The following is a 25,977-nucleotide window of genomic DNA, read 5'->3' as shown; positions in this document are numbered from 1 at the left end:
GACTATTTCTCTCAATTATTTATATTTATTATTTGGATACATCTTGAACATATTTTGTACATTAGCATCTCAAATAACGTATATATTTTTTTATCTCCCTAAACTAAATCTATTAGAATACGAATTTTGTCTGATGGGAAAGACGTATATAAAGATGCTAATATATATATATATATATATATATATATATATATATATATATTTAAAAATTGAAAAAAGAACGTGGCTAGATAGGTTAAAAAGGATACAGGTTAATTCAAGTGTAATCAAGAGAGTAGATATCAACTTTCATCCTTAAAAGTTCTTTGTAGATCAATTTGGTCAAAGAAAAATTAAAACTCAAAACTCTTTGTGATAAGAAATATTCAAAACTCTTTAAATAGTAATTAGGAATAACTTTATACGCGGTTTGTTACGGAGAGTTTGTTTGAGAGAGTTAATAATTAGAAATATTCAAAACTCTTTAATTTAGTTTGTTTTAGAGATTTAGTAATTAGGAATTTCATATTACATAGAGTTTGTTTCGGATAAATAGTTATTAAAGTTTGAAGAAAACGACAAAGGATGCAAGAATTGGAAATAATCTATAATAAAAGATTATATAAACTTGTTTTGGATTACCACTTGTTGTGATACTATTTCTATTTTTTTATTAATAAACTTTTCATTATTAATAAAAAAATATCAATGTAAACTAAAATTAAAAAATATTAGAAGTGAAAAAACATCATTCAAGAACTCAGGTTAATATCATAGAATAGAATGTTGTAAAGTGTAATCAAATCAAAATACATTTATCTTTTTCTTTTGTTGTCAGTAGATAGAGGGGAACGACATAAAGGACACATGTGACTGGTTTGCAGCCATTGTATGATACAATGATGGTGAAAGACATGACCACATGGCATTGCTGTGATCTCTACGTCGTCGTCATCATCTGCTTTCTCTTTCTCCCCATAGAACTTTTCCAAACATATTTGACATTGTTGTGGAAGCTTGTATGTTTTCAAAGACTGCACATCTTTGTGAGATGCTGGAACCATCTTCACACCTTCTTGCATGGACAATTGTTCTTGTGCACCCAACTCTTCATCACTAGTGTTAATGGGCACGTCAATGCTAATATTTACATCACAACCAAACGATTTGCCTCTTAAATTTGATGATTTTGTGAATCCATGACTTGAAGCATGACTTATGTAAAGTTCTCGGAGCTGAGCCATTATCTCACATGATTGGTTCTCAATCTGATGTGGAGAACCATAGGTCAAGAGGGTTGCATATGATGAGTTAACTAAGTATTTTCGAAGGAAATCTTTATGGTTAATTTCGAAGATTTGTTTGCAGGGTAGGGTGATAGAGGTTTGGAACAAGGATATTGTATCTATGATAGGTGAATGAGAGTTAGGATCATTGATTGGGAGGTAATATCGAAGGAGGGCTTTAACTTCGATTTTGAAGGAGTCTTTGAGTTTTAGGTTTCGGAGTTGTTGTCGTTCCTGGACCCAACAATGGTACCATATTGGATTATCCATGGTGATGAGTGAAAGGGGAATAGAGAAAAACTGTGGGTTGTGTTATTAATGGATGTATGTATTTATAGAAGGATTTTTATTAGATTGTATCTTTACTTTGAATAGCTTGCTTTTAGAATTGGATTAAATCTTAAAGAAAAGAAGATAGATATGATATTAAATGATACCAAACAAAATCATTATCCAAATTCAATGATAATAGTTACATATTATTTCAATTTGAATTCTTTTCTTTAGCAATTAGCATAACCTAGCGTACACTATATCAAACCGATGTACTGTTTTTCTATTAAAAAGAAATTAACTAGAAATTTTGGTTTGGAAGGTTACAGTAAAAAAATATACTAGAAAAGATTTATACGAAGAATATACATTTATATATAAATAATGAGGACAATTGATATAAATTACATCTTATATGAAAATCAAAATCAAAATCAAAATTAAAAGATAAATATATATAATTTTATCAATGATTATAATATCATTAACTAATTATTAATCTTAATTTTTTATGTATATTTCTATAAATCAAATTTGTTGTTCTAATATTTTCTATATGAGAAATTACAAAGATAATTGTGGTAATATAATTTCAAATATTCTAATTTATGAGTATTATTTCTCTTAATTATTTATATCTATCTTGAACATAATTATCTTGATTAAAACTTCCCTAAGGTGACTACTTTGGTGTCAATGGTTAACGATGGGACAAAAGTGTCATTCCTCATAGTCTAATCATCTTGTTATTTTATGCATAAGTGACGTATCATATCTCTCTAATATTTCAATTATCTCACATTTATTTGTTGACAAATATAACATAAAAATCATGGATCTCTATCTTGTCGTAGTTGTCATTGCTTATTATTGCTTCCGTTACAATAATCATGAAGATTTACTAACTAATTGTTGCACTTTTTGTTTCCCATCAATTGATTTGAAATTTATGTATAAAAAAAATTGATCTAAAGTTATTCTATTTCAAAAACTCGATACATTTGTTCACCGCTTCACATCGTAAATTGAAATTAAGAAAGAGTTGATTGAAAAAATCTCTAATTATTTAAAATTTAGATGAGATAACTAAGTTTATAAAATTGAAATTATCCAACTCTATCATGCACACTGCAAATGAACAAACTGCATTCCTGATTTACAAAAGAAGTTGATAAAAGGATATAATTGCTGGTTTGATAAAAAGATTGGCATAGAGATCATTACTAATGTAATATCATGATTAAATGTCACTTATTTACTTATGTATTCAGTTTGTCACCGTGTAATTAAATAATGTTATATTTATTAAATAACTCAGAATTTCCTCTCATTATATATATATATATGATGAATAATACATTTACATCTAAATTAAGTTACATTCAATCTCAACTATTTATTTTCTCTTAAATCTAACGGACCAAATGAGTAAAAATGAATAGTTGAGATCTCCCATAGGCATAACTATCAGCTCTGCTAGATTCCACTAGGTCATGTTTGATTTTGGTCACCCACATTTCGGTATAACTCAATGGTTTTTGTAAAATAGGCACATAAGCTAAAGTGAGAATCATTGTCGTGACGATCTCACTCTCCAGACCAAAAATTGTCATTATCCCCTCTAACCACGTCATGCCAAAAAGAAAAAAGATCATTAACAATAGATGGACAAAGTATTAAAGATATATGATAGGTTATTTTGGAAGATGATAGTTGGTTAGAAAGTTAGGAATTAGCAAGTTAGGTTTATGTTAGTTACTTGCTTTAAAAGTTTTCTTTTCATTCTTTTCTCTTATATAAATAAGTCATATTGACTCACTTCTTATTCAATTAATTCAATTCATTAAATGAGAATATTATCAATCTTTGTTTCTCATTCTTCTTTCTTTAAGCTTTCTTTTATACACTTCTTGATTCATCGAGAAACTTTCTTTGCATGGCTCTTACCACATTTTAACATGGTATCAGAGCAATAATTATTGTTTTGATCACTTCCGCTTATGCTTTTATCATTCCAAGATTGAAGAAAGAATGACCGTCATGCATCAATCATCAAAGTGAGGAATCTTGCATTATGGCTAAGGATGGTGATGATCATAGTGTAAATCAAGGGGGTGTAGGTGGACTACCTTGTTGAAGTGATCCATCACTAATCTTCACCCGAGACCTAGTTGCTTATGTTCAAGGAGGTCTTTTACAAGGAAATGCTTCCGATTATGGTTTCATCATTCCAAGATTCAACATTTATCATCATTCATCATCAATTTATCATATATAAGATTAAATCATTTTCTTATTCTTCATCATTTACCCCTCTTTCTTATTCATCATAGAAGCATCTCATTAGAATCAAGATTCTGATCCGTTATCTCTCTTTCATCATCAATGGTTGGTTCGCTTCTGTCCATGATGATTAAGCTCATATATAATTTCTGTCATGGATGGTTAAGTATTGGATGGGTAGCTTCTGTCCATAGTGGTTAAGCAAAGATATAGTTTCTGTTATGGATGGTTAAGCGTTTGATGATATAGCTTCTGTCATGGGTGGTTAAGCGTTGTTATTACTTCAAATCAAGCTTCAAATCAATTCCAAGCTGGAGAGTAAAAGTTTTCACTCACCAACTTGAGGGGATATTAAAGATATATGATAGGTTATTTTGGAAGATGATAGTTGGTTAGAAAGTTATCAATTAGCAAGTTAGGTTTATGTTAGTTACTTGCTTTAAAAGCTTTCTTTTCATTCTTTTCTCTTATATAAATAAGTCACATTGGCTCACGTCTTATTTAATCAATTCAATTCATTCAATGAGAATATTATCAATCTTTGTTTCTCATTCTTCTTTCTTTAAGCTTCTTTAAGCTTTCTTTTACACACTTCTTGATTCATCGAGAAACTTTATTTTCATGGCTCTTACCACATTTTAACATAAAATGGTAGGAGACATGAAAAAGATTTCTTGATGAATCAAGAAAGATGAAAGAAAAAAAGTTGTATTCATTGAATATTGAATAGATTGATAACAAAATTATATTGAATCCCTTATATAAATGATAGAAAAAAACTAATTATCCTAACTAAACTAATTAACTAATTAACTAACTAACCAATGCTCAACTATTTTAACATTCCTCTGCAAGCTGGAATGTATTAAACATTCCAAGCTTGAAATAATTGTGTTGAACACAATGATATACTCTAATACCTCCTCTTGTTGGTGAGCATATCTTCGTCTCCCAGTCTTGAAATCTGAATGTGAAGCAATCTAACGCTTAACCACCATATGGCAGAAGCAACTTCATCCAAAGCTTAACAATCTATTTTGATAGAAGCTTAACCACCCAAACCAACCATAATGGATGCAAGAGAGAAAATGAATATGAATTTCGATCCTAATATATTGCTTCAATGATATAAAATACACACCAAAGTATTGTGTGTTTAATCCATCTATTTAATACCTCTAATTACACCCGTTAACACAACAATCTATGTATAATTTAATGTGGTTAATTAATGTACTTATTATCTTTACTAAAAGTCGTACAACCTTTATTTCTCTTAAAAAATTGGTAATACGCTACAATCACCTCCCTCCTTTTTTCTTCTGTTTATGCGACAATCATATGCACCAAATGACAAGTAAAATGTTATGCATCTTGTATTCCTGAAACTATAAAAAAAATATGTATAATTACTAGATTGCACAAAAACGATTCACAGAAAGGATGAAAATTCAAGTCATTGACTAATGTAATGATAGAGTATAAAAGTTTCTGCTACAATCAAATAGTCATCTATAGCGATATAAATAAGATGACAATGAACTTTATGTGGGGTGGTGATGTTAACAAGAGAAGTCTTAATTTAGTTAGTTGGGATGTTCTCACTAGACATAAGTGAGACGATGGTCTTAGTTTGAAGGATGCGAGATCAACGAATATTTCTCTACTGGGTAAGATGAGTTGACAGATGATTAATAACTCAGATAAATTATGGTGTAGAGTCTTGAACGAAAAATATCTTGGTGGCAAGTCTATTCTTTTTTCTCCAACTAAAGCAGGAACATCCTACACTTGGCAGCTACTCATAATCTCAAGGATGGTTTCAACCTTCAGCTGGGAGAAGGAAATAAGTCCTTGTGGTATGATAATTAGATAGGCTTTGGGACTTTATGTAACTTTGTCCCTTTTGCTAATATTTTTGATACTCAACTTCAGGTGAAGGACATCTGGACTGAGGGAAATTGAGATTTTAGTGCTCTCTATATTATGGTTCCTTTTGAACTGAAAGAGTTGATTAGTAACCATTTCACTCTGGGCTTACCAACAGAGGATGATGGATGGATTTGGGAAGGACATGTAACAGGAAACTATTCGGCCAATTCAGGTTATTGGTGGATTAACAAATTTGAGGAAGATGTTGAACATTTGTCAATTGATTGGAAGTTGGTGTGGCGTTTGAGGGTTCCCGAAAAAATAAAAATGTTGTGTTGGTTGGGTTTTCATGAGGCTTTGCCCTCAAATGATCTTTGCTTTAGGAGGAACTTGACGACAAATCCTATGTGTATGAGATGTAATGGAGGTGTAAAGGATCTTATGCATATATTTCGAGATTGTCCTGCTTCTTCTAATTTATGAAAGAGAATTGGTTGGGATAATTCTTTGTTTTGGGTTACCCAGTCTTTTCGATCTTGGGTGCTGAAGAATTGCAAGCAAAAGAATGGTCTGCTTTTTCTGGTTGGCATGTGGTGGGTGTGGAGGGGGCGAAACAACACTGTTCTTGGTACTTCTACTTGGGATATTGATTGGATTGCTTGTAATGTACATCAAGATTTTTGAGATTGGAACTAAACAGTGCAGGCTATTTGTGAGAGGGAAATTTGTTGGCAGCGTCCATATATTGGTACGATTAAAATCAATGTTGATGAGAGTTGCATTCGAAGTTCTCTTGTAATGGGTGGTGGTGGTGCTATTCGGGACCATGCAGGTCAATGGTTGTCTGGTTTTTCAGCTAACTTTGGTGTTGGATTAGCTATTTTAGTGGAGCTTTTGGCTATGGATCAGGGTCTAAAACTTACTTGGGAATTGAGTTTTAAAAAAGTCCATTTGGAAAGTGATTGTCTCAAGGCGGTCCATCTTCTTTCAAGTGGTATTCATATTTGACATCAACAAATATTGAAAGTTGTCTTTGTTGTCCATTCTTGGTTATCTCGGGACTGGATAATGGAGGTTGATTTTGTTGTTCGTGAGGCTAATCAAGTGGGCTGATTTCATGGCAAGGATTGGATCGCACTCTTCAGATAAACTCAGGATCTGGAGTACCATCCCTACCGACTGTCAGATGTATATGGTTCATGACCATCATCCCCTTAGCTAAGTTCTTCTTCTTTTTTTATTGTTTTTCCCCTCTTAATTCCATTGTACCAAAAAAATAGCCATAAGTAAGAATTAGTAGTTTTAAGAATTTCAAGAATATTATTTTCTTATACAAATATTCGAGAAAGTTTGTTTTGGCACAGTAGAGGAACAATTGTAGTTTCACCCCTTTTTATTTATTTACTAGATTTCCAATCTTGATAAGCAGATAAGTTATTTTTGAAGTTATTATTTTTTAATATTAGGTTTTGGTGGCTATACCTTTATATTTTTTTTATAAGCAAATATATTAATAAGACATAAGAGGTGTCAATTCAATTACAACTTACATAAAAATTTAATACAAGTAAGTGGATTAATATACCACTATGCAAAAGTATAAGAACGAAACCCAAATTTTTAATAAACCTCAACCAAGATCTAGTCTGAATCAAAATCTGAATAACACTTGACTTTCCCCGCTAAAAATAATTTACACAAAATACACACCACGTGTGACATTATAGGATATAATGCAGAAGCTGAAGAAAAATGGAAGGATGATTTTATAGGATATAATAACATTCGAAGAAGAGAAATTAGGTTGTATATTTTCTTATTCATTAAGTTTTTTTTTAGTAAAAATAAGTACATTAATTAACCACGTTAAGCGCTAGTGGGGGTAGTTATTAGAAGTATTAGATTATTTTTCAACGACGTTAGTTTAATGATATAAAATTTTGTTAAATCCTCATAAATATTAAAAAGATTGATATTTTACCCAAAAAGTTTAATGTATACGGTTGATGCTACCAAAAAAAAGATGATCTTTTAACAAAACTATTTTTTTGTATATATAAACTAACATAGGTTTTATGTTAAAAAGAGCATGTAACAAGTTTAACTAGAGATGGTAACGGCATGGGCGGACACATACAATAACTACTCGCTACCTGTTTTAAAATAGGAGATCATTACCCATATTCGTTTGTACCTGTACAGGTATTCCGTGTGCGGGTATTCGCTGATATTTATGGGTATATGCGAGTTTCCTATATTATAAATGAAATTTTAATTTTTTTACTTCTATTATATTTCAAATGATATGAAACTTAATTATTTTTGTACCTATTGAACATTTGGCAAAAATGTAAGATTTATTGGTGTTTTCTATTTGTGTGATTTTTTGTTCTCATTTCCTAAACAAAAATATATATTTTTTTGTAAAACATGTGTATTTCTACACATGTAATAATATTTATAGGGTGTTTCACCATCAAACTCAATAAAATATATAAACAAAATGTACATATTGTAATGAATGTTAGAATAATGTATTTTTTTATTTTAAATAACAAATATCATAATACCTGTACCCGCCCATATGTACTACAAATATTTTTAAAAGCTCGTTTATAAAACTCGTGAGTACCATTTTGTGACCCGTACTCACGCACGTATGAGTTTTACCTACAGGTATGGATTTTTTTGTCATCTCTAGATTTGACGTGAAATAGTTGATAAGTATAATATAAGGAAAAGAAATAGAGGTTCCAGAAAATGCATGTGTGTTATGTGTGGTTCAGTTACGAACATCTCAGAATTTGAACTCCATTTTGCCTAAACAAGAAATGAATTAAATTGAGCATCCGTGTGGGACAACTTGGTGATCAAGGCAAGATATATGCCAATATTCTTTCTAGCTTCAACCAACTGAATTGTACTTGTTAAAGAAACCACATTCTCTCATGTGCAATGCCTATAACAGATTACATGAACTTCATTAATCTAATATGACATCATAGACAAAATATGACATATGCAAGAGTACTTATATATTACTTTTGAGAGGGGAAGTTTTTGATGGATGGAGAATTTTGATTTAATACTATCTTATTATATATTATTTTATACAGAATAATGGAGCATATATGATTAAACTAGGAGTGAGCACAGCTGGGTTGGGTCGAGTATGGCTTGCCTTTTGTCTGACTCTAAATGTTGGTCGAATAATTTTTCTGAATCCGAACTTGTCTCTAGACCTGAAGATTATCTGATCCAAAATATTGATCGAGTAGCTCTGACATTAAACCCGATTAAATATAATACATATCATTTGTAGATATTGATATGTAATTTAACATATGAAATGATATATATGTAAATATTTTATTAATCATTTATATATATATATATATATATGATGGAAAAAGATAGAGAACTAATGATAGTTTGAGTCAAAGAAATGTCATAACTCTCGATACAATTGAATAGACACATAAAATGAAGAATGAGTTATTATGGAACAAATTGAGTCGAATCATGTTTATTCCTTACTCAACCTTAAATATTGTTCGAATCTAATTTTTGAACTTGAATATAACTCTAAACCCTATAAAACCTAACTATATTTAGGTCTGATTATAAACGGGTCAAATAAAATAAATGAGTAAAGTCGCGTCATGCTCATACCAAGATAAAAACATCAATTATTATGCATGCATTTGCAACTTTCCTCTCCACTGCGGTCACCCACATGTCATTATCATGTGACCCTCTTGACACGAAGATTCAATGACTCAACAAAAAACTCCAAATTTAATGCATATTATAGGGAAATCTAAAGGCTACACAAATTTTAGTTACATGCATATAGAATTTTCCTTAGTTTGAATCCCTAATTTCCTCGAATGACACACTTGGTGCCCAACCCAACTATCTTTCTTTCATAGTCATACGTTAAACATTCTCTATTTAAACAACACCAAATATCAACAACATAACATTTCATTACCTTAACTTAACTTACTTTCCTTATCCACCAACCCCACCTCAACATATACAAAACCCAAACGCAAACATTTTCTCTATATAAAAAAACAACAAGAACAACAAGAAAAAACGAATGTTTCAATGATGTTAAGGTATGATAATGGAAACGCAAATGGTAGCGTTTGGGTGGATCCGTTGATGTGGGGTGTAGCGGCGGAGTCAATGAAGGGGAGCCACGTGGAGGAGGTGAAGGAGATGGTGAGGGAGTACAGGAAGGGGGTGGTGAGGGTGGGAGGGATGACATTGACGGTGGGGCAGGTGGCGGCGGTGGCGGAGAGAAGGGTGAAGGTAGAGTTGAATGAGGAAGTGAAAGAGAGAGTGAAAGAGAGTAGTGAGTGGGTGATGGAGAGTGTGAAGAAAGGAACAGATAGTTATGGAGTCACAACTGGGTTTGGTGCTACTTCACATAGGAGAACCACTCAGGGTGTGGCTCTTCAAGCTGAACTCATTAGGTACTTTCACATATTTTTTGAGTCTAATATTGCATTCTTGGTTTAAAGATTTATCATTCACCATTCATTTATCTTATTTTGTTTGAATATAATTATTAATCATAAATGGTAGAAAATAGAATAACATTGTTTAAAACTTATATAATTTAGGAACATACATTTTTTTTCTTTTTCATGTACCTTTTACCTTTTTAATTTATTTTATTGTAATCACCAAACATATAAATTATATTATTCCAGGTTAATTAAATGTTTTGGATTTAAGGAATGAGTACTCAAATACATTACAAACTCCACAAGAGTTTACTTTTTTAGCCACATATTTCCTTTTTTAGAACTTAGAAGCCATGTATCATTCAAGAATTGAATCTGGGTCACCCCATTTAAGGGAACCAGACATGTATGATATGATTCAGCTAATGAATATATAGAAAACGCACCGAAATTATATGAATTTTTTATATTATCATTATATCATTTATTATTTATTTTTAATTATTATTGACTCTTAAATAAAAATAATATAAATGAATGATAGATTATGTGCTTATACATTGACTATATATAAATCTTTACACTGTGGAGATATAGAGAAAACAATGTATGCCCCAATATTATATGAAGTTTTTATATTATAATTGTATTATCTGTCATTTATTTTTAATTATTATTGACTCTTAAATAAAAATAATATAAATGAATGATAGATTATGCCCTTATACACCAACTATATATAAATATTTATACTGTCACGCATAAATATTACCCTCTACAAAATAAATAGAGGAAGAGTTTCATGTCCTTTGCATCATCATGTTTGACTTAAATACTTTATGCTATGGAGTTTATGCTATGGAGTATGGAATACATTATGGGATTTAATAGAATATATACTACCCCATGTTAATATATGTATTATATATTGTTGGGGAAAATTAGAGATAATATCAATATCTAACTTGGTAAATATATTTTTCTCACTACCGTTGACAATACAAATATCTATTAAGAATATGATATCTAATGACAGAAAATTAAATATCAAGATATCACAATAATGGATAATGGAATATAATGTTGTCCTAGTAATACTAGCAACACTAAAATAAACAATACATCACCCATGGCGTAAACAAGAGAAAAACCCAAAACGAGTGAGGACATAGATTTAACACACAAGGCAAATTAATAAACTATCTATTCCAACATTTAATGTTAATAGGTGGTCTAGTGCACAAGGCTATCATTTAATGGGGCATGAGATAGTAGATGTATGTTATCTTGCCTGCTAGCACGAAGAGATTATATCCACGATTTGAACTCGTAACCTCATGATCGGTAAGCAATAACCTTATCATTGCCCCAAGTTAACTCCACCTAACAATTAATACCAACACTAGGAAAAACATTCTCACTAGACACGAAGCATACACTGATTCTTTTTCTTTACGGAACCAGACGACACACACATATATTTGCAATACTTAATGGGATATGCAATGCTTATGGACATTAAAATGTTTACCATGTCTTGTGCAATTTTAGTTGCCTACACTTCTTAAGCAATTTGTGTTACATAGCAGAAATCATGTTTGTTACAGGTTTTTGAATGCTGGAATTTTCGGAAATGGTGCAGAGGCTTGCCATATTATGCCAAACAATGCAACAAGAGCTGCAATGCTGGTAAGAATCAATACCCTCCTTCAAGGCTACTCTGGCATCAGATTTGAGATACTAGAAGCCATTGTGAAACTTCTCAACCACAACATAACACCGCTCTTGCCTTTGCGCGGTTCAATATCAGCCTCGGGTGACTTGGTTCCATTTTCATACATAGCTGCACTCCTCATAGGAAGGCCTAATTCAAAGGCTGTTGGTCCCAATGGTGAGTCCCTAAGTGCTGCAGAAGCATTCCATCTTGCTAATATTGGTAAGGACTTCTTTGAGTTGCAGCCTAAGGAGGGTCTTGCACTTGTTAATGGAACTGGTGTTGGAGCTGGTTTGGCATCACTAGTTCTGTTTGAGGCTAACATCTTAACCGTCTTGTCTGAAGTCATGTCAGCAATTTTTGCTGAAGTTATGCAAGGGAAGCCAGAGTTTACGGACCATTTGACACATAAACTGAAGCATCATCCTGGCCAGATTGAAGCAGCTGCAATCATGGAACACATCTTGAATGGAAGTATTTATGTTAAAGCAGCACAAAATTTACAGGAGATAGATCCTCTCCAAAAACCTAAGCAAGATAGATATGCTCTTCGAACTTCACCACAATGGTTAGGTCCTCAAATTGAAGTTATCCGGTCATCAACAAAATCCATCGAAAGGGAGATAAACTCGGTGAATGACAACCCTTTGATTGATGTGTCAAGGAACAAAGCTTTGCATGGTGGCAATTTTCAAGGTACTCCTGTTGGAGTTTCAATGGACAACACAAGACTAGCATTGGCTGCAATTGGAAAACTTCTTTTTGCTCAGATGTCCGAACTGGTTAATGATTACTACAATAATGGGTTGTCTTCAAATCTCTCAGGGGGTCGCTTTCCAAGTTTGGATTATGGATTCAAGGGTGGCGAGATAGCAATGGCATCATATTGTTCTGAGCTTCAGTATCTAGCAAACCCGGTTACTACTCATGTGCAAAGTGCAGAACAACACAACCAAGATGTGAACTCATTGGGATTAATCTCAGCTAGAAAAACAGCAGAAGCTGTAGAAATATTGAAGCTCATGTCTTCAACCTACCTCCTTGCACTTTGCCAAGCTATAGATTTGAGGCACTTGGAGGAGAACTTAAAGAACACAGTTAAAATTGCTGTGAGCCACGCAGCTAAAAAGGTCTTGATTCTAGGCATCAATGGAGAGCTTCATCCCTCAAGATTCTGTGAGAAAGATTTACTCAAAGTGATAGATCATGAGTATGTTTTCGACTACATTGATGACCCTTGTAATGCTACATATCCACTTATGCAAAAACTAAGGCAAGTGCTTCTTGAGCACGCATTGCTCAGTAATGATGCTTTGAACTTGCTGAAGATCGGTGCCTTTGAGGAGATACTGAAGACAGTGCTGCCTAAAGAAGTTGAATCTACAAGGGTTGCCTTTGAGAAAGGGTGTTCACAAAGTCCCAACAAAATTAAAGAGTGCAGGTCCTATCCACTCTATAAGTTTATCAGGGAGGAATTAGGGACTGAGTTTCTCACTGGTGAAAAAATCAAGTCCCCAGGAGAAGATTTTGATAAAGTTTTCAGTGCAATTAATCAAGGAAAGATAATAGACCCAATGTTTGAATGCCTTAAGGATTGGGATGGTGCTCCTCTTCCCATTTGTGGGAGCCACTGATTGACCTTCAGTAGGACAGCTTGGTTATTAGTTTTGATAGAGATGTTTTCTGATGGACATTAATAGCTTTAGTTTTCAAGCAGGAAATAATTATGATGAAATGGTGTACTTAAATATGCAAGATTTAATGTGAAGCAAGAAATGTAACTCACTGAGCCAAACTCTAATTCTAATAGCACAAGTTTTTTCTAGTTACATCATAAGAAGATTTTTGTCCAGTGCACGTGAATGATCGTGAAAATGTATTCAAACGAAGGCAATGGGGTACTACTGCATGATTTTAGAACTCCTAAGTGAGAATCATTTGCTTGCTTTCAAGCCCATACCGAAATTCAACATTCAAAGCAAAAATCAAAATACTAACACATTCGAGAATAAGCTAAAACACAAGCTATATGTTATTCTTGCCTCATAATTTTCTGGTACTTTTTGTTGAGTCTCACAACGGGATTACTAAGCATTTATTTATAAAGAATTCATAAGTCACGTAGCGCCTAAACCCATTATACATATATGAAAAAACATGATTCTTCATTTAAAGCTACAACAATTAGGTGCACCACTATCACAGCATTGTTATAGCCAATTATATACACATATCTATGTACACTTTACAAAAAGAAGTGAATGTACCACTCTCACAGCAATATCTAGCCTCTAAATTCATGTCTAGCCTCTAACTAGACGCAAAAGTATGTTCAGGCGTCTAGTTAGTCATCATCATCAGATAAACAGACTACACATGATGGTGTAGCTTGATGTGGGGCTGGGTTAGGCGGCATGCTACTACTACTGGTGCCAAATCTGGATTGGTTCAATGAAGCCATGTTTGACATACATTGCAGGACATTTTGCATATTTATGCCAGATTGACTGTTAGCACCCATACACAAATCCATGGCAGGTATATTACTTGTGGGTAACACACCTAAATTCACAGGCTGATGCCGGATGTGAGGAGTGGACTGATATGTTGCTGGCCAGTGAGAAAATGAGGAAGTTACTGGTATGTTACCAGGTGCAGGCTGAATTGGCATCCCAAGTGGGACTGTACTGAGACTGGGGGATGGCACAGCTGTTGCGGGTCTATAAGGCTGCAGATGTGGTGCAGTGGCGCGCATCTCCCGACCGGCATGAGGAATTGAGGGTGAAGAAATGGAGTTGATATTTGGTAGTCTTGGAGAAAAGCTGGAGAAAATTCCTGATGTATTCGGAGTGGCCTGTATAGCTGGTGGTACCGCATTCTGAGAGCTAGTTGTAATGTAGGAGCTTAGCAGACTAGCTGCAGGGGGCTCACAGGAAGATGGACCAAAAACTAGAGCAGGATGAGTAGCAATTTGTAGTCTTGAAAGCTGGCATGATAGTTGTGCAGAACTTGCATCTGAGATAAAGATAGTGATAATAAAGGACAAACAGAAAAGCCAGAGTGGAATATGAAAAGGATTATATGAATGCATGCACAAAGTGACAGACGCATTTTTTTCTCTAAAAAATACATACACAAAAGTACCAATTTAAATGAAGAAAGAAAACATGTCACCTCCTGATGTTTACAAAAATCTAAACAACCAACTTTACAAGCAACTGCATAGGTAAAGTTACTGCTATGCAATTTTGCTTGAGTGTTTGATTTCCTATGCCCTCCACACCCCACACCAAAAGGAGTCCATTTACAAATTTGTTATCATTTTGTCTCTTTTTAGGGGATAAAATATGAGTACATAAACAATGGAAGCACGGTATTATCCCTGTTAACTCTCTACAAAGATCTTAATGTCATCAGCCAGTTAGATATGTTTACAAGCAACAAATATAGTCATCGAGCAGGCTTAATGTTTCAGTACAAACTTGTTCAGTCAAAAAATACATGGCATGGAAATTACCACCATTACTACAGTCAGAATAATTGGAAGGGAACTGAAATGAGATTAGGTTTTTCTTATCATATGCAGTCAGGACAAAGGACTATAAAAGCAATATACCTTGCTGCACTCCAGATGCACCAGGTGCTATAACTTCCATGTATTTAAGACTAAAAGCCTCAGCCAAGATCTTATTTAAAAAAACAGTTTCATGATCTGTATCAAGTTTCTTCCTTGTTTGCTGAAATCCAACATCAATCTCCTTAATTTTAATCTCATACTTCCTGCGAAGCTCCTCATATTCCTTCTCAAAATCAGATTTCAACTGCCATTTCTGCTCCGACAGGAAAAAAATAGTAGTTGTTAATCGCTATAAAAGTAAAGAAAATGTTAAATATATAAAACTGAAAATAAGTAACATCACAGCAATGTGTAAACCAGAAGCTAACCATATCTTCATGGTTTTTCATATTTTGCTCTGTCACTTTACATATTCTTTCAATTTCATTTACAAGTGGATCGTCACACAAGGGCGGAACAATCATGGAAGCTGGATGGGTTGCGCTTTGTAGAGGATGCTGATTGATCTCTGAGGGAGTTGAGAAATTCCTTGTGTCTGAAGACTGTGTTCTTACACCACCAGGCATAGGTGAATTAAGTTCCAAATATGAGGCAGGTTGCTCAATAGCTTGATTTGGCACCTCAGTTGATATATCAGGAATAGGGCTGGAGAGTGCATCTTCATTGGTTGGCTGATGTTCAGTTCCAGTTACAAAGGGCATGTTAGATAGATCCCAGTTGGAAGAAAGGAACATTGCCGAAGGGGATTGCTGTTGCACCTCCTCTGGAGGCTCCATGACCAGTGACACATGATTGAATTGATTAGCTGGTACAATATCAACTGGACTAGATAGCAAAGAATTCTGCATTTCTCTATCTGTATCCTGGTCAAGAGAAGACTCAACAGATGATAATGGGTGCATTTTTTCTAGAGGCTCAACGAGATTAACATGGTTAGTTTCTAGAACCATCACCGGAGTTTGTCCATCAGGTATTTTAAACGAGTCTTTATCAGGAATTTGTTGCTCAAAAGAAGGTGGATTCAAAAGGGAAACTGTGGCTGGACCAGCACACGAACTAGAAGCCCGGGAAGGCCTAGATGATAAAACTCCATCAGATATTTGACGCATGGCTGAGGAATTCAAAGGAGTTACATTCTCTGGATGATCAGTACAATTGACTGAGCCAGGATTTTCCACGGGAGCCTCCCTATCTACTACACTAACTGTGACCACTTCATGGCTAGTCTCTGGCTCTTCATCATGGATTTGCCCAGCAGATATGCTTAACGGGACTGCATCAGTATGTTGTTCCTCTGAAGAAAATTGATTCAAAAGAGTGATATGATTAGCATCATTACTGTTACCTGGACTAGCAGTTCCACATGACCTTGACAAGTCCCTATCAGAAACAGAGACTTCTACTAAACCTCCAGACATTTGCTCAATGGACAAAAGAGGATTCATAGCAGTAACATTTTCTGGACAATCAGTAAAATTGACAATGCCAGGCATTTCCGCTTGTACCTCCATATCTAATAAACTTATGGTCCCATCGGCAGTTCTCTCATCGGTCAAAGATAAATTCAGAGTGGCAGCAATATTTGAAGTATTTGAAACATGGTCATCACCAACCACGTAGATCTGTGCAGAATTTTCACAATTTGGCATGCATTTGGCATTTACACTGTCAACATGTTCTTGAGGTGGGTTCGAATTCAAGGAGGCAATTCTTTCAATAGACAAAGGTGAATCCAGAGTGTAAGCATTATCTGAACCACTGTCATCATTAGCTTCATGGATTTGTGCAGTGTTGTTACAATTTGATGATGAAATGATAGTTGCACTTGGGATACGCTCTTCAGTTGACTGTGAATTCAAAGAGACCATATTCTTTGAACCATTAAGCCTGGTTTCTACACAGCAGTCATAAACAGGCTTGGTCAACACAGTCCCATCAGGTTTCCCTTGCCTAGAAGTAGAAACTTCATCCGGACCATTTGAAGAGTGGGATTTATGGAATGCAAGAGCCACCTCTCCACTGGGAATATCTGAAATTTCGTCATTGCATGTATCTCCATTAGATGAAAATGGAACCAGTGTTGCAATATCCGGCCCACAACTACTAGATTCATGAGGTGACGAAGACTCTTGGAACTTCCGCCTTTCTTCTAATTGCCTGGCCTCGAGATCCTTGAGTTGTGTTTCATGCTGCTTTTTCAATTCTCCAATTCTTTTGTTATATTCGCTGTTGAAAACCTTGACCTTTTCTGTTCTCATCACATCGTTGCGTGAAAAGGCTAGATAAGCAGCCAACTCTATTCTACACCTTATCTCAAAATCAGCCTTTTTCCTCTCAATATCAGCTTTCAGCTTTTTCTTAGCCTCCTCCTGTCGCATCAAAAGGTGCTTAACTTCACTACTTCTGGAAATATCGGTGCAGGCCGATTCCACTTTTGGTGCAACTCCTGTATTGGAAAAAACCCTGCATGATGATTCAGAAGCTTTTGGAGAGCCAGATACATTACAGTTCCCTGTGTGGTATAAAAAGTCTTTCTTCAGTTTCCGCATCATTCTATGAATTTCGTACACCTCTTCTATCTTGCAATGAAAATTCAAATGCCCTTTTGCAAGCATGAAGGAATCTTCACGGTTAAGTTTGTGCTTTAGCAAAGCAGCAGCAGTCCAACACTGAAATATGTACGGTACAAGAAAAAAGAGAGAAAAACTCATTACTTGAAATTTGCACATAACATGGAATATAGGCACTCTTACATGTAAATCAATGGAAATAGTAAACACGGCGATTAAGAAGATCAATTTTATGTGCCTACAAGAAACTAAGTAGGTTGGTAAAGAGGGAAGGGAGATAGATACTTCAGGTGAGACAAGATCGAGAAATGGGGTAAGTAAAATTGTAGATAAGGAATGGAAGAAGGATGTAGTGAATATAAAAAGAATAAGAGATAGGATCATAGCCCTAAAGTTTGTAACAAAGAAAAGATACATTTAATGTGATTAGTGCTTATGCACCCTAGGTAGAGCTATAGATACATTACAAGATAAAAAGATGAGGTACATGAGAAAACACACATAATTGCATTCAAACACAAAATAAAAGAAGAGGTATCCACGTTTTTTCATAGATAAAAAAAGAAATATCATTGGATAGAACACAAGGAAAAATACAATATTCATTAGACAAAAAGTTTGGCCAAGAACTTTTACAAAGTTATTCCGAGTCAAGGTTATTTGACCATGAAATGTGTGCCCTACATACACGAAACTTGAATCTAGCCACAATTTTACCCCACTCACTAAGCTACCTAGAGATTAGAATGTCATGCAAAACTTCAAGGTATGCAACATAAGAAACAGGCTTGAAGTTGACAAGTGACAACAAGTGTAAAGAAAAAGATTTGTTGAATCTAACAAAAAAGTAACAGAAGATTTGTCCCTTAGGTTGCACCCACAGACAAATCACAATGGAGTTAGTGTAATCGATGCCAGGTAGCGGTCCATGGTAGAAGGCCAAAAATCTGCTATACAATATAGAAAACATCACAGACAAATAGTAGACACATAACAGTTTAACAAATTAGCTATATAAATAGAAGGAAAAAAGCAGCTATAAAAAATAAGATCATACAAAGTTATGCAAAAAATGCTATTCGATAACACTGATGGATGAAACATTAAGGACATATTAGACATGACATGAAACAAATTAGAAAGAATGACTGCAATTCTGCAAAAGCCATCAGTTATAACCATGCACCTGACCCTTTTTTAGAAGAGAGCATCTGAGGATTACCAGCAGTCATATATAAACTAAAAAAAAGTAATACCAGTTTTCTTTAAAAAAACAAGAAGTTATCTCAGAAAGCAGAGACGGGTAAAAACAAATAAAATTAGAATAATAAAAGAAAATACATGAAAATATTCTGACCAGAGATAATTGAAAAGCCTGAAATATTGACACTGGTTCTGTACAGATCTGACGATTGTTCATAATATATTCAAGACAATTATCAACCATTCTCTTGACATTGTCCTGCATTAAAAAAAGATATGTCAATATACCATCAAATTCATAATGATAGTAGAGCTTAATTAATATTCTAAATCATTTTTTTTCTAAACAAACTATCATGAAACTTATCATTGAGTACATAAAGTTCTAAACATCATTCCCTGTGCAGAGTTAGATTTAGAAGAATAGATAGCAATAATTTCTAAGGACAAAGTAAAAGGGATTCAAATCTTATGAAAACTGGAACTGTTTTAAGGTATGCACTATTTCCACATTCCTTAGGTTCTGCATACATGACCTTGATTCCAAAATTTAATCATAACAGGTAAACCATTATCCATAGCGCTATTTCAGTGTATTCAAATCCAACAAAGTTAATTGATCAATGACACGAAAAACTCTACAAAAAAGCTAAACCAACAACAAAAAAACCCTTCATCAATCTGCGCAGTTGAGTATCAGATATATGCTCTCATTAATTTTTTCTGATTTTTTCCTATCACGACTTTATATTATATTCGTTGTTATGCTACAAACGGACCTGATAAGTATAAAAGAAGTAATATAATTATTAGAGTATATCCAAAGCTTATTGATCCTGCTTGTGGCTGCCATTTCCAACCCACTATTCTCTTTCCAGTTACTATTTTAAGCAATCTCCTTCTTCTTAATGTTAAAACTATTTTTCCTATTTCAAACATCTCTACTATCAAGTGCATGAGGCTCCCATTTAGCGGGGTCCAGGAGGGTAGATGTGTACGCATCCTTACCCCCGCAAGTAGAGAGGTTGTTTCTAGGATTTGAACTCATGACCTCATGGTTAAGCAACAATCTTATCATTGCGCCAAGCTCACCCTCTAAACAAAATATCAGAGGGCTATCAAGCACACAGGGAAATGGGAAGTCAGGAACCTATCAAGCAATCAAATTACGAAGGCTTTTTACACTAATATCACTAACTTCCTAGCTTTTTATACAATCTCGAAAGTCATGCTTCATCAACACACCAAAACAATCTGGTATAAAAATTGCATTCTTGTCAATGATAAAGGACCAGACTAGGAAAAACTAACACTAAGTAAAACTTAAGAAAGACAAAACAATCTTCATACAGGGAAACGAAGAACTTCACAAAGCATTGCTATCCCTGGCTTCAGTAAAAGATGTAAGCTCCTCTGTTGTTTCCTTACTTCATCATTGCTACTTTGAGGTCTCTCTACATTTGATCAAGCAAACAAATTGAGCAAGAAATGTAATTCACATAGAATAAATTACAAATCAGTGTCAGCCGAGGCAAAAGGCGGGTTGGGGAAGCAGCCCTGCAAACTGCCTCACTTTGAAGCAATGAGGCAGGTTGGATACCTCTTGAAAGTGAAGAGGTGATATTTAAAAGTAGATTTGAAGCAAATTAATCATTCTAAGGGCTTGTGACTGGACCTAATAAGAAAAGCAAACTAACTCAAATCTTAGAAGTTGGATGGATTACATGACAAAAGCATGGTGTATGAGTTTGGTTTGCAATAAGAGGCTAAGTTTCCACAGATTTCCTTCACTAGGCCACTTACCCCCCCCCCCCTAACCTACCCTAGTCTTAGCACCTCCAATGTACAAAAAAGAAAGGCATCAATTTGGTCAAAAGTGCATGATGTGACAGTTAGGAACCGAGGAAACAGGACTGGGAATCCCATAGAGATTGAGAAAGGAAACTCTAAGGGTTTCCCCTTCACAAACAAACTCTAATTCGCTGAATTCCCCCTTTCCATCCTTATTATTCTCTATTTGTGATATTGATCCCTATAAAAACTAGTTACTTTAACTGCCCCACCTACTTTACCTTCCCTTCTGTCCTAACAGTGATTGAGGTGGATGTGTCACACCAAAGTACTAGGCGGTGTCTCATGGTTGCTTCGTTAACATTGACACTCCTCAGGTGATGGGAAGCTATCACAGAAACCCCCTTGCCTTAAAGTATTTCTCTATGTCAAAGAAAAATGTTAAAAACACAAGCATTTTGGAGTAGTCAAGAATTAAAGGATGTTACCTACTGGATCTCCAGATTTACCTACAAAAGTATGCAATGGTTTCAGAAGGTATAGGAAACATCAAATGCTACAATAACTCATGCTATTTGTCAACCTCATTGAAATGTGAAAGGTCACTGTAAACTAAAACTTAATAACAATGGAGACCACTAACCTTCCTTGTATCGAGGGGATAACTTTTCACCTTCAGACATTGAAGAACACTGATCAACATTATTGATCAATTTCATCTGATTCCTCTGCAAATCTGATAAAGAGGTCGGCCTAAAAAAACCATCCTAAACCAATTAGAAGCTCTAAAAATAAGCTTATCCTACATGTGTAGAAAAGGTTTTTTCTTCTTTTTAGATAGCAGCATTAATTTAAATCCACTCCTAAGTTTAGTAAGCAAATCATCTTAATAGTGGGATAAAACTTGTTGATGGGCCCCATCCCCCGAAAGCAATACAATCAATACTGAGAAACTTAACTTTAAATGGTTATGACAGCCAAATAATTTCTTATCAAAATAAGTAAATGAATATAACAGCAAGGTCATAGTTGCAAGTTGCAACTACATACCATGTGACAAAATAATCATCAAATCCAATGAAACATTAAGCTCTGTCATTAACAGATAATGGAAAACCCACTTCTAAAAGCACTCATTTAAACTTTACAACCTTTCCCTTCTTTCCCTCTTTCTCTTGTTTTCATGAAACATCTATACAAATATATAACGCTACCCAGAACCAACATGAATGACAACAATAGAATTGTGATTGAAGGTGGTTTGGTCATGTGAGGAGACGACAACAACAACCAATCCTTGTCCCACTAGGTGGGGTCGGCTACATGGATCTAAGTAATCAGATGACGCCATGATCATATGATATGAAGACAAATATTGGAAAAGAGGATCAAATGGAAGATAGTTAATTCAATTGAAAAGGTAGTTGGGGATCTAAGAAAAAATCAAGAGAAACCTTTGAGGAAAAAACCCTACTCTTAATAGTTATACTGAACTTTCGGCTTTTGATAGAACCCAGTGGTGCAGATTAACCTATGTAGCTGACCTCACTTGGCGGGGTAAAGTTAGGTTGCCGATAAAATTGTGTCAAAGATCGTGAATTACAAACGAAATATAAAAAAAAAAACATATTTTGGAACAGTATACAAAAAAAGCCTAACTTTATTACTCTATATATATATATATAGAGAGAGAGAGAGAGAGAGAGACTACATGAAAGAAAAACCTAACAAAAGCAGTAGAACACACTAAAAGGTCTAAATATGGAATGGCTAAAAACTCTTTTGTCATATTAATTCAGGTGTACCATAGATTGATTCCCTATCATCCGCTAAAAAATAACAGTTACCTTATCCTTTTGGAACATGACTCGCTTGTCCCCACAGTATTTGTTGAAGGGCTAGCATCAGCAATCAAGTTGCCATTGTCATCATTAACCAATGTAGCAGAAACATCTGAATGCATGTCCACCATAGTTTCTTTTCTCTTAGAAGATATTGAGTTTTCACCCTTATCAAGCTCAACACAGTTCTTAATCAAACTTTTATTCAATATTGAATTTCTCGACTCTTGCATCTCTAATGTATCCTCTTCACGGCAATCAGACGGAACCCTTCCAGTTTCCCCACTAGTCTCATGAGTTGTGGCATTAGATGTTATCTTTGAAGCTAGAGTGACACTATTTTCTAATTGATATTTCATGGGCTCACTCAACCTAGACTCAGTTCTCACCTCTTCGGCTTTGCCATCTTCAGATGGTAGTATACAGTCCTTGGAGACTTCTTTGGTTTTTTTATCTTCAGATGGTATTTTACCGCCCTTGGAGACTTCTTCGCCTTGGCCTTCCTCAGATGGTATGATAACGTCCTTGGAAACTTCTTCGGATTTGTTATCCTTGGAGACTTCTTCGGATTTGTTATCCTTGGAGACTTCTTCAGATTTGTTATCCTTGGAGATTTCTTTGGCTTTGTTATCCTCGGAGACTTCTTTATGGTCTACAGGATTCCCCTCAAAATCCTCATCAATCTTGCCTCCACTACTGTTACCACCTTCCTGAATTGACTTACTCATCTTTTTTGACTCTGGATTGCAATCTGGCAGTCAAGAAATTAAAAATAATAATTACATGAGTAACATTAACAGTCACAGACACATTTTCAATTATCAGAATTTTGTATAACCTTGTGTTTGGGATAAACTAAAATCAGAAATTATTCTAGGCATACAAAAAAATACCCCATGGGGTAAGCAAAAGGGCAACAAAGCTAAACAAAGAATGATAATAGGCAAAACTACTAGATTGTTTTTTTTGTCATACACAGGCAAGTTTTTCCTCACAGCTCTCTCAATTCCCAAAATTCACAAATTTGGTGTCATTGATTTCTAGATGAAAAGATCTACAAATTCTTCTACCACTTTTTTTTGAAGAATATACCGTTAAAAATGGATTCTAAAGTTTAAACTAGAACTAATAATAAATAAAAACAAGTTTTTTTTGTATAATCAGAGGTATCCTCAACCGTATGTGTAAGGAACTAACTTTTCCCGGGTGAGTGGTTGTCCCTCCCAACAAATGTCTCATACATATCGATCTCTTGAACTTTTGGTCTAACTGGGGATCCGGTAGGGCCTTACACAAGTGGACCAACACATTGTTCATTGTTTGTAAATAAAAAGAACATGTTCTACTTGAAAACATAAAACAACTTAACCTATTAAAAATAAAAGGAACTTACCAAACAGAAAAGCTAGGGGTTCCACTTACTCTAGTAAATTTAAAAAACCACCACATCTTAGTCATCTATTCAAGGAAATCCATTTTAGGGAAATCCCGTTATTTGAATTAGTATTATTAACTAGATTTCCCTATAATTGAAGGCTAAAATGTGTAGTGAGATTTTTAAAATTACTCTTGGAGTAATTGGATCAAATAACTCTCTAATTGTATAAAAATAAGTAACCTGATATGTTACCTCTTTTAGGATTTCTAAACATATTTTTGTAGATACGAGCATTCATTTTTCTCTTGATTTGAACCGCTTCTGCTTCTAAATCACGTTCCTCATCCTCATCATCTTCACTCTCATCTTGTTTTGACTTCTTCAGCTGAGACACTGTAGAAGAAAGATTCCTAGTTCTCTCAGATCTCCTGAGAACGAGAGGAGTAGCTAGTTCTGTTGTAATCTTCTTCGTTGATTTAGTTCTAACTTCCACAGATGGCGGCGGTTCCTTCCTCTTCAAGTTTCGCTCAGACTCGCGATTGCGACTACTGGAAGCCATTTTCTTCGATAATGTCGACCGTGTCATTGCGTTCGTCTCTCAGAACCACCACCACCGCCACCGCGTTAACAACAATTGGAACCCTAATTCAGCAGTTTCGAAGCAATGCGAAGTTCACAGTGATCAAATAAACACGCTATCTGCATGAATCAACCATGTGAAAAGCTATCGTGAGAGAGAAGGAGCGGTTGAGATTTATTTTCCTACAAAATCAAACAAAGTACAAGGAACAAGTCTTTGTAAAATATATTCACTTACCTCGTTAAAGAAGAAAATAACTTCGAAAGTGGAAGGTTAATATATTTACTTTCCTACATGTCTCTTCCACGTAAGCCTCCCTAACTAGATTAATGACACTCGTACCATATTAAAGGTCAAAAGTAATCATTCGTCTGTTCCAAGCCACTTATGTAGAGGGTATGTTAAAAAAAATCTCATATCATTAACTTCATTATCTTGAAAATAGTTTAAATACATTTTGGGATATGCTCTTCTTATTCCAATTTACCACACTCAATGAGCCTTTATTCTCACTGTCTCCCCATGTTAGAATTGGCTAATCATTCCAACATAGCCAATTAATTTCTATGTAAAATATATGGAGATGGTTGACATCACATGATATTGACACATGCTTTGTAATCAATTGTTTCTCATCTCATCATTACCATGACTTCTAGAAGTCTATCATCATACACTTCAATTGTCTTGATTCTTCTCTTTGGATTATGGGCTATAGAGACATGTGCTAAAACTATCAAAGATGCATAGGTGAACATGAGTTGATTTCTTATTTGACTCTAAATATTAGTTGAGTCATTTTTGAATTTGAATTCCACTATAGATTTAAAGTAACATGACTCTAAATATCGATTGAGTCAGTCTTTGAACATGAACTCAACCTTATAACCGATTAAGTATAATACATATTCATTTCAGATAAAATATTATCAACATTATTTATTTATTTATTATTATGTATATATAATTTGACATATAAAATGATATGTATATATATATATATTGTAAATCATGTATATATGATGGAAAAATTAGAGAATTAATGAAATTTTTAACCAAAGAAATGTTATTTCTATGTACATAATTGAGTAGAGTCACATACAAACATAATAAATGAGTAATCATGGTTGGATCGGACCGGATCATGTTTGT

General features: G+C 34.4%; 3 protein-coding genes across 7 annotated transcripts; 1 reads left to right on the top strand and 2 right to left on the bottom strand.

The window, feature by feature from the left end:
- On the bottom strand, nucleotides 795–1,223 carry LOC109363500 (E3 ubiquitin-protein ligase RNF181 homolog). The gene has a single exon (XM_019609765.1). The coding sequence runs from the start codon at nucleotides 1,221–1,223 to the stop codon at nucleotides 795–797; it is 429 nt and encodes a 142-aa protein (XP_019465310.1).
- LOC109325320 (phenylalanine ammonia-lyase-like) lies at nucleotides 9,372–13,714 on the top strand. Its single transcript, XM_019557609.1, has 2 exons — nucleotides 9,372–10,177; nucleotides 11,779–13,714. The coding sequence occupies exons 1-2, from the start codon at nucleotides 9,807–9,809 to the stop codon at nucleotides 13,517–13,519; spliced, it is 2,112 nt and encodes a 703-aa protein (XP_019413154.1). The 5' UTR covers nucleotides 9,372–9,806; the 3' UTR covers nucleotides 13,520–13,714.
- On the bottom strand, nucleotides 14,032–25,028 carry LOC109325319 (helicase protein MOM1-like). 5 transcript variants are annotated; one of them, XM_019557607.1, is made up of 10 exons: nucleotides 24,498–25,026; nucleotides 23,509–23,618; nucleotides 22,874–23,427; nucleotides 21,670–21,779; nucleotides 21,515–21,535; nucleotides 20,586–20,689; nucleotides 19,390–19,494; nucleotides 15,831–18,131; nucleotides 15,502–15,715; nucleotides 14,032–14,900 (listed from the first exon to the last, which is right to left on the bottom strand). In XM_019557607.1, the coding sequence occupies exons 1-10, from the start codon at nucleotides 24,829–24,831 to the stop codon at nucleotides 14,230–14,232; spliced, it is 4,524 nt and encodes a 1,507-aa protein (XP_019413152.1). In that variant the 5' UTR covers nucleotides 24,832–25,026; the 3' UTR covers nucleotides 14,032–14,229. The 5 variants fall into 5 exon arrangements, with proteins under 5 accessions (XP_019413152.1, XP_019413149.1, XP_019413151.1 ...); XM_019557604.1 differs by having other exon boundaries at nucleotides 22,874–23,618; XM_019557606.1 differs by having other exon boundaries at nucleotides 21,700–21,779; nucleotides 22,874–23,618.

The sequence above is a fragment of the Lupinus angustifolius genome, chromosome LG13 (genome assembly GCF_001865875.1).
Source record: "Lupinus angustifolius cultivar Tanjil chromosome LG13, LupAngTanjil_v1.0, whole genome shotgun sequence".
Classification (NCBI taxonomy): Eukaryota; Viridiplantae; Streptophyta; class Magnoliopsida; order Fabales; family Fabaceae; genus Lupinus; species Lupinus angustifolius.
The sequence above is the reverse complement of the archived record's forward strand: the minus strand, read 5'-3'. Positions and strand labels throughout refer to the sequence as shown.

Excerpts from the sequence above, each read along its gene's own strand:
- LOC109363500 (XM_019609765.1), bottom strand. The coding sequence starts at position 1,223 with ATGGCTCAGCTCCGAGAACTTTACATAAGTCATGCTTCAAGTCATGGA.
- LOC109325320 (XM_019557609.1), top strand. The coding sequence starts at position 9,807 with ATGATGTTAAGGTATGATAATGGAAACGCAAATGGTAGCGTTTGGGTG. Across the intron at positions 10,178-11,778 it reads CTTCAAGCTGAACTCATTAG|GTTTTTGAATGCTGGAATTT; the intron begins GTACTTTCACAT and ends TGTTTGTTACAG.
- LOC109325319 (XM_019557604.1), bottom strand. The coding sequence starts at position 24,831 with ATGACACGGTCGACATTATCGAAGAAAATGGCTTCCAGTAGTCGCAAT. Across the intron at positions 23,619-24,497 it reads GTTTAGAAATCCTAAAAGAG|ATTGCAATCCAGAGTCAAAA; the intron begins GTAACATATCAG and ends CTTGACTGCCAG. Across the intron at positions 20,690-21,514 it reads TAAATCTGGAGATCCAGTAG|AGAGACCTCAAAGTAGCAAT; the intron begins GTAACATCCTTT and ends GATCAAATGTAG.